The 8,440-nt window shown below is 52.2% G+C and overlaps 3 protein-coding genes across 3 annotated transcripts; 2 read left to right on the plus strand and 1 right to left on the minus strand.

Annotated features, from left to right (window-relative positions):
* Positions 1-1,397: 1,397 nt before the first annotated feature.
* Positions 1,398-2,921, minus strand: DACRYDRAFT_109157 (uncharacterized protein; the record flags this gene model as incomplete). The annotated part of the gene is made up of 3 exons (XM_040768826.1): positions 1,398-1,795; positions 1,847-2,797; positions 2,855-2,921. 3 exons carry the CDS (start codon positions 2,919-2,921, stop codon positions 1,398-1,400), a joined length of 1,416 nt encoding a protein of 471 aa, XP_040627334.1.
* A 329-nt stretch (positions 2,922-3,250) lies between these two features.
* Positions 3,251-4,598, plus strand: DACRYDRAFT_23327 (uncharacterized protein; the record flags this gene model as incomplete). The annotated part of the gene is given in 4 exon segments (XM_040773202.1): positions 3,251-3,760; positions 3,815-4,080; positions 4,130-4,297; positions 4,317-4,598. The coding sequence occupies 4 exon segments, from the start codon at positions 3,742-3,744 to the stop codon at positions 4,596-4,598; spliced, it is 735 nt and encodes a 244-aa protein (XP_040627335.1). The 5' UTR covers positions 3,251-3,741.
* Positions 4,599-4,613: 15 nt separating this feature from the next.
* Positions 4,614-6,762, plus strand: DACRYDRAFT_23328 (monooxygenase). The gene is made up of 7 exons (XM_040773203.1): positions 4,614-4,698; positions 4,748-5,121; positions 5,172-5,669; positions 5,724-6,002; positions 6,057-6,321; positions 6,377-6,573; positions 6,626-6,762. The coding sequence occupies exons 2-7, from the start codon at positions 4,916-4,918 to the stop codon at positions 6,678-6,680; spliced, it is 1,500 nt and encodes a 499-aa protein (XP_040627336.1). The 5' UTR covers positions 4,614-4,698; positions 4,748-4,915; the 3' UTR covers positions 6,681-6,762.
* The last annotated feature ends 1,678 nt before the right edge of the window (positions 6,763-8,440 follow it).

An 8,440-nucleotide genomic window follows, 5' to 3' on the forward strand; every position in this document is an offset into this window, starting at 1 on the left:
ACGGAACCGCAGCATGAATGAATGCTCGGTCCCCCTTACTCCGCAAGAAAACGTTTGATTTGCTGAAGATGTACGCTACCGCCGTCGGGTCCATCACAATGAGGGATGTCGTCTGTCATATCGATACTCAGTCTACCAGTGATGAACCAAACCAAGAATGTAGCACCCTCGGGTCTCCCCTGTCCGGCCAGCAACGGAACTGTTGACGCAGGAAAAGGTAGAGGGCGAGGAGAAAGAGGAAAAGTAGTGAAGCGGATAGGAAGGAGATCATGGAGACCAGGGCCTTGAGTTCAGAAACTGGGTAGGTTCAGAGCAGACAAGAGATAACACCCACGAGCGAGCAGAGAAGATGACAGACAGTCTTCCACGGTCTGCCCCGAGGGTTGATGTAGGGTTGGAATATGCAGCGCTTCGATGCAATGGATGCGGGTGAGTGTTCAGGAGACGTGACATTGTCAATCCGAACAATCGGTAACAGCCCACAAACCTGGACGTCTGAACAGAAGGAGACGATGTTGTCATTCTGATGCTGGGCCATTTGGAGGACAGGTTTGTGTCTGGCCGTCACGTTGCAGTCAGGTCATCAGGTGCTATTTTGACTGGCCATCAAGCCGTCGCGCGTTAGAAAAGCGCCCGGAGAGGCAGTGTACCCGAGTTTGATATTTGGCACTAGGGGCACCTTCTTCGGAGCCGGATGTCGGCCAGCGCAGAAGATGCCGCGTGCTATCGATTCGAGGCCTCCATGGGAAGGCTCTGCGCTCACAGAATCACCAGTCTTGGGAGCCTCTGGAGGAGACTGATTGAAAATGTAAAATCCAGTGCTGCCCATTATTAGCTCACAAAATTGTGTACACTCTTGTGTCCAGGGCCGACTTCCCTCTACCTGAGAGGCTCTCCCAAAGTCACATGTACAGTATAGGACAGTCTAGACGAGGGCGATATCGGCCGGAGTAGAGTTGGTTACGGGGTGTTGACGGAGCAGATTGCGGGTGAGGGCTGAGAGTCGCGATGGCTGTATGGGTCGCGCAAGTCGCTCGGTTTCCTATGGATGATCGAGGTGCTGCGATGCGCACCTCGGCAGGGTCATCCGAATTCTTTGCTATATCAGCCCCTTTGATCTTCGCCAGAAGCAAGATGGCAGATAATCACTCCGTCTCTATGTCAAGGGTGTACAAGTGCAACTTGACTCCAGCCTATCGAGATGAAAGGAATTTGAGCTCGGAGTTGCTGATGGTTTAGGGCAGAATCCGATCGCAAGTAGCACAGGAGTGACACTTTTATTTGGGCTGGCAACACCATGATGGTTCTCTTGTCCTTGCGTCTTCATTCGTCAAACTAATAGCGGGTGTTTCTTCGTGGGCAACTACAGGACTTGCCGTCGGACAGTCGGACACGTATCAGGGCTCCTGCTCCGCCTCGGCGACGATGCGCTGCAACCATTCGGTCCGCGGGAAGCAGGCGTTGAGACCATGTAGAAAGAGGTAGTGGATCTTCAGTAAAGCCGGAGCTTTCTCCCAGAACGACATATCAAATCGATTGTCCGAACGATAGAGAGCCTCGCGGAATGTGGCACGGTAGAGACTATCACCTGAACAGGACTCCGGAGACCGCCTACTCTCTTGCGAGCAGGTTTGGCCATCTGGAGGCACCCAAGCGAAGCCACCTGTCTCCTGGCGCCATCGTCGAGGAAGGTCATCGACATCGTTGACGATGTCCTCTGGATATCGCGCCATCATGAAGAGCGGAAGAATGGATACGCCTTCCCAGTCAATGTAGCCGGAAAGTCTCTTGCAGGCTGTAGTCATCTCGTCAGCAGCCGCAACGCCCAGACCGTGACCCTACTCACCGGGATCGTAGATAATGTTTCTAAACGCATAATCCGAAATCGAGAAACATGGCAAACATAGCCAAGGGGGCACCCTCGTTGCCGAAATGAGGCGCTCAACCAACTTGTTGGCAGCCTGGATATCGTTCCAGGCGACATCTACATTCACGGGGCTGTCTATGTCATCTTTCGGAAGCACCACTGATGTTTCCGGGACCGCGCCCCAACAGATCAAATGGCTTCGGCGCTCTTCCACTAAAAGGTCTCGCCAGAGATCACTAGGAGAGAGCGCGGCGGTGGGAGGAGGCGAGACAAGCCGACGTGACTTGGTTACTCGGAAGTGCCGGCCCTCAGACAGAAACGGCCCCAATCGAAAGTCGGTATCGTTCAATGGACGCTCTTCTCCTACCACACTCGTGAAGCGTAACGCGCCGAAGCCCCGAAAAGGAAGAACGGCTTCTGCGAGCGCCGCGTGATGTTTTGCGACCTCTTGGAGGATGGTCGTCTTTTCCGTGGGATCTGAACAATTGTGCCACACATCTTCTAAAGTCTCCCCTTCCACGTAGTCCAGCAGGACATACGGAGCTCCCACAGCGTTCTCAGCACTGCCGTTCCTGGCCCATACCACGGGCGTGGGTATGTCCGAGCAGAAAAGGCGGACGTACGTTAGCGTCGCTACCTCAGATTCGAGGCGCTCGCGGTAACATCGTTTCTGAAGCTCGGAGAGACTGTTCATCGGGGTGATATGTATGCGACCGACTATCTTCCTTCCGCTCCCAAATTGCATTAGGTACAGCTTGCTGGACACTCCAGCAATCGACAATAATGTCAATTCCACCAGATTCCATTCGTCCACAGCCATGCACGCCGCGAATGCCAGAGCAGGAAGTTCGATGCCGAGCCTGACCTTGTGTGCGAACGAAGGATCAAAAAAGCCCTTATAGTCGACTTCCTCTTCGAATAGAGTGAGGTCTGGAGAGCGGAATGCGAAGTCAAAGCGCTGTCACCTGTCAAGACGGAACTACTCACGCCTGAAGTCGCGCCAATTTGGAGGAATCTCTTGGGGACGTTTGAGGGCCGTTGTTGGCCCATGCATCTTGGCTGACGACGCAAGAGCGACCGAGCTGCTGTACGTCCTCACTGGGTATAAGCAGTAATCCCGAAAGTAGAGAGTCCCCCACCGACCGAACCTGCGCATTTTGAGCAGAACGATGCACGGCGGCAAGAAGCTGGCAAACCCCAGAGGCACATCAGGGTGTTGTACGCGTAATCTTTACGGCTCTTTTCGGGTGAAGCATTCTCTCTTACTCCTGCCATCATATTGCAATTTTATCAACGACTTAGTCTCGTCTGTAAGGAATGGATGCGTTCATTCCAGGTGATCTACGACGTCAAACCTCTGCAACAGCACCCACACACGAGATCAATCCATACCCTAATACTCGATTCTGGGACGCCGACGTGATCGGCGCCGAGGACCTAGAGAACTATCGCGTTGGAGGCTATTTCCCAATTGCCCTCCAGTCAACGCTATGCATCGGCCGCTACAAAGTTCTCCACAAGCTCAGCGGCGGCTCATCCACACGCGTGACCTCCAAGATGGGGTATTGTTGCTATCAAAGTCCTCGGGGTAGACCGGCGAGAGACCGTGAACAACGAGCTCTTCATGGTCGAGCGACTGGGATCCTTTCCAACCGATACGGGCGCACTGCTGCATTCACATCTCCCGTTATCCACCTTTCTGGAAACGAGCCCGAATGGGGAGCATACTTGTCTCGTCCAGCCCCCGATGGGTCCCAGGCTCAAACCAAATGTTACGTCGTCGTGGATGGAGGGAAGGGTCATTTCGAGTGAGAGCCCAACGAGTACCCGTTCTGGCCCGGCAAGCGGCTCAGGTTCTCCGCCTGCTTCACTGGATGAGAATCGCGCTTCATGGTGTGTGAACGCAATGGCTACAGGAACGTCGACATCAGTCTGATACACTCCCAGACATCACGCTCTCCAAGTGGGCATTCCCTCTCCCCGAATCCGTGCGAACATGGACCGATGAGGAGGTGTACCGTGTCCTTGGATCCCCGGACGTGGCGCCAGTGAGCACGGTGGATGGATCCGAACCGGGCCCACATGCACCAGCCGAGGTGGTAGCACCCGCAGACATGTCAGGTCTCGCAAAGGCATTGAAAGAGTCAATCGTGTGCATTGATGTCGGAGATGCAGTGCAGCTTGACGAAGGCCCTCTTCAGAGGCATCCCACCGTCCCGATTCACTATCCGGCCCCGAGGCGATGCTTGAAAGCCAGCTGAGCCTGGCCTTGACATATGGTCTTTCGCTTTCTTGATCTTCAATATTCTCAGTGGCTACCCCCTTATCGAACCTTTCTGGGCCAATGAGCAAGGTGTTCTGCGGCAGATGGAGATACTCCTCGCCAAGCCTCCCGGTTCCTTTCGATCACGATTGATCGACCACGATGCAGTACCGTATCCAGGTAGAGATCTTGTCGGCGGAAGCAGCCAGGAATACTCAAAATTGGGCTAAGCTGGAGAGACATCTGCGGGGTGTTGGCACTCGAGACGAGTCTAGGGCTTCTATGTATGTGGATGCGGGTAGATTACCGATATTGGCCCGCTTGGATACTCGACTTACCGAGGAAGACGTGCAGACTTGGAAAACGCTGCTGTCAAAGATGCTGGCCTATATGCCAGATGAACGGCCCGATATCGACATGGTCTGTGCGTGGCTTGAGAAGCCTGGCGAAATAACCATGTCTGATTAATCGAACTATTAAAAGCAGCGAGCCTATGGACGTGAGCAACAAGAGCATTGTGTGGTGTGTGTAAGGAATGGAACCATGTCTACTCCTGCAAATGTTTTGCAATTACTGATTTGCTTTGTTATTGATCAGCTGACATTTGCCGAAAGGGTTCAGGGTCCATTGAACGTCCCGCGTCAAAGCTCCCCCGAATCCTTCACCCCGCGCTCCGTTCGCTGCATAACGTTAACGTCTAACAACGTTTTGCCGACGTCTTGTCCCGTGAACTGGCTTGAGATGGGCCGCCACTGGATATAAAGTCCTCTTGCTTCTCCAATTTCATGGAGATCATAACGGACGGGATCGACATCAACAACGGTTCTCTTGATCCACTCCCCATCGTTGCAGAGATGCCCGAAGTCGACCCACGCACAGGGACGGACAAGCTCAAGGTAATCATTGTTGGCGCTGGGTTGGGAGGATGCGCATGTGCTATGGCGATGCACTACGCTGGGTTCGAGGTCGTCGTTTATGAGAAGATCAAGAAGCGCGTCTCCTCGTTCTTATCACTCCGCTCAGTCCCTAATGATAGGGTAGGTTCCTCCGACTGGGCGACTCTCTCGGTCTGGGCGAGAACGCACTCCGACTGCTCGACCGCTGGGGCTGCCTAGACAAGATCGTCTCCATCGGTAACAAGTCCCCTGTATTCCACATGCGGCGCTACGACACAGGGGAGATCCTGGCTACCCAGCGTTTGCTCGACATGGCGGGATACATCGGCCACAGGGGAGACTATCACCAGGCGTTCATCGACCGCGTGATGGAGCTTGGCATCCCTATCCACATGGGCACAAACGTCGCTCGGTACAACGAGGATGATCCAAGCGTAACACTCGACAGTGGCGAGAGGGTGCAGGCGGATATTGTCATCGGCGCCGACGGGATTAAGAGCATGTGCAGGGAACTAGTGTTAGGGTTTACGGACAAGCCGAAGAGCTCGGGGTATGCGTGCTATCGTGCGTACATGCCGGGCAGCAAGCTGAAGAACGATCCTTATGCGAAGCGCTTGGTGGAGAAGGACTGTATGAACGTTTGGTACATTCCCCTTGTCCTTCCCCCTTCCTATTCACTGATCTATCTTCTAAACAGGATCGGCCCCGACCTTCATATCGTCCAAAATACCTGCAAAGACGGCGAAGAGTTCAACTGGATCATAACACACAAAGACGAGGCGGACATCCTCGAGTCCTGGTCCCAGCCTGGAGATCCAAAAGAAGCCGTCAAGCTCGTCGCGGACTGGGACCCCACAATCGTGAATGCCATGAAGCTGACAGACACGTGTTTGGACTGGAAGATCGTGTATCGGGAGCCGTTGCCAACTTGGGTTAGCAAGAGTGGGAAAGTCTGTCTCTTGGGGGATGCTGCCCAGTACGTCTTCCTGTCCCTTCTTCATCGGTCTTTCGGCACTGATCGTAACCACAGTCCACATCTTCCCACCTCAGCACAAGGCGCCTCCCAAGCAGTTGAAGACTCCGCCTGCCTTGCCGTCTGCCTCCAACTCGCAGGCACGGGGAACGTCCGTCTTGCCACGCTAACCTACGAGCGTCTACGCTATGCTCGCGTGCTCAAGACCCAGAAAACAGGCGAGGATCTCAGAATCAGGTGGCACAATGCGCTTAAAAAGGTTCAGGCGGGGGAAAAGATCGACCCCCAGAGTATTGAGATGCGTAACGCGTGGATATATCCTGTGAGCAGATTTGGTGCCGAGCTGGGATATCGCAACGCTGAGTAGATGGATCCAGCATGACGCGGAGAAAGACGCACGAGACCGCTGGCCTGCCGTCTCCACCCAGATCCAGAGAGAGCTCGAGGTAGGGAATGTTATACATCCCACCGATCTATTAGGTCCAGACAGGTACGACATCCCCCAGATCAGTGACGAGGAAAAGGCCGAGATCGACAAGATTGTGGTAGAGATGGTGAGGAATTACCCGCCGAGGTGAGCTTGTTTATTGGTGCAGAGGTGAAGTGTCGCTCAGGGTTGTTGCTAGTTATACTGGGTTGGAAAGAGGTGTGACTGTGCCAATCGTCAGTCCCGTTGCATAGTGGGAGTTGCTCAAATCCAGGTCAAGCAGTTATCTTTTGGGCATACATTGTTCAGCGCAAAGGGTTATAATCGCATTCGCATCCAGGGGACTCTATGATTTGTCTGTCCCTCTCGAGCCAGAGAGAAGGTAGAGAGTTGTCCAGCTATATTAAGCTTTGCTATCTCTCGAACTTCTCCTCGTAAGAGGGCTTCTAGACCCCCAATCGGGTACTTGGGGAAGAAAGGGCAAACATCATCAATATCCAGACGGAAATCCAAAGGGAAAATGCTGATGAATATCACATCGTGCGTCCCAGTCCCGAGGGGCAGGAATGGGCTTGGGCATTGGCGCATGGACACCATCCAGGTCTGAAGGAAAGGGCAGGAACATTAGGAACTGAGTGCTCCCGGCGAGAGCAATCACGACACACCAGAAAGCGAGTAATATCATCCAGATGTTCGAGATCTGAATTATTACGAGAAATTCATGGCTTTCCTGTGTTCCGTCTAACCTCGGAAGTGTTAACTTGAACAAGTTTTCCCGTGGGAGAGGGACTTTTTGCATCGCTCCTGGCGGTTGAAGGTGTCGGGCCTAACTTCGATAGGTTCAATTGGTTCCTTCAGCTGGGTGTCCTTTGCAAGGACGAAGCCGATCGAGGGATATTTTTGCGCAATCACCATCAAGCGAGAAGAATTGGTTGCAGTCAGAAATTCACAGTGGAGAAGCCGATGCTTTGGATCTGTATTGTAGTTAGTCTGTCGTAGGCATACTCAATATATTCGTTGCCGGAACATCCGTTTTACCGGCTCGCATGCGGTATCCGGATACCGCTGGACCGATATCGAGGGACTGTCTTACTTGATTAGTTTCAGTTACTTTCCATTGTTCCTTCTATTTTACCACCTCCACATTCCTTGACCTTCTATATTAGATAGCTTGTATACCCCTGTAATGGGAGGCCGGACTCTTCCCCTTTGACCACTCTGTATCCCATCTCTAGCTAGCCCCACTCCTTGATATCACATCTTACTCAAATGCATCATTGTGCATATACTGCCATACTGGTATACTGCCATCCATTATCTGGAAGCACACTCACCTGTAGGAGGTTCACAAGAGAGCTCAATTAGACTATCTATTGTATCTATGGTACAGTAGGAGTCACATCAAGTGGAGCCCAATGCAAGGCTCTCCTCTGTGATTTATTCCCAGGGTGTGTCATCTGTTATCCAATACTGCACTACCATCTTTGGACTCATTACTTGTTGTCAAAACATTGTACCCAGCATTTATTATTGCATTCCTTGTCATTACCGCCACATTGTCTAACCACTGTCCACTGTTGTCACCCATTGCTCTACTGTCATATATCATATACTTCATTGTACCCTCTGTCACCATATTCAGCATTATTACCGTGGTCTCTGTCATTACTGCCATATCATTGTTGAACACTTGAGCTCAGATACTGCTGTTATCTCTCAGTGAACCTGTAGAGATACCAAGTTGCCCAACATAGTTCAAACACGGTGTTCCCAACTTTTGCAACAACTTGAGGAGTCTATCCAAGCTGAAAATGAACCAGAATAACAACTACCAAGTGATTCAGTATTTTGAGTCACCATTAATATGCTGTCAGAAACCACATCCTCACAAAACATGTCAGAATTACTTGATCCTGATATTATTGTACCACCATCTACCAACCTTTCAGACCAAGAGCCTGTTAGGGCAACACAGGCTGACTAAGTCTGCTCACCTAAGAGTGCCAAGAGTCTA

Source organism: Dacryopinax primogenitus, assembly GCF_000292625.1.
Source record: "Dacryopinax primogenitus strain DJM-731 SS1 chromosome Unknown DACRYscaffold_13, whole genome shotgun sequence".
In the NCBI taxonomy this organism is placed as follows: domain Eukaryota; kingdom Fungi; phylum Basidiomycota; class Dacrymycetes; order Dacrymycetales; family Dacrymycetaceae; genus Dacryopinax; species Dacryopinax primogenitus.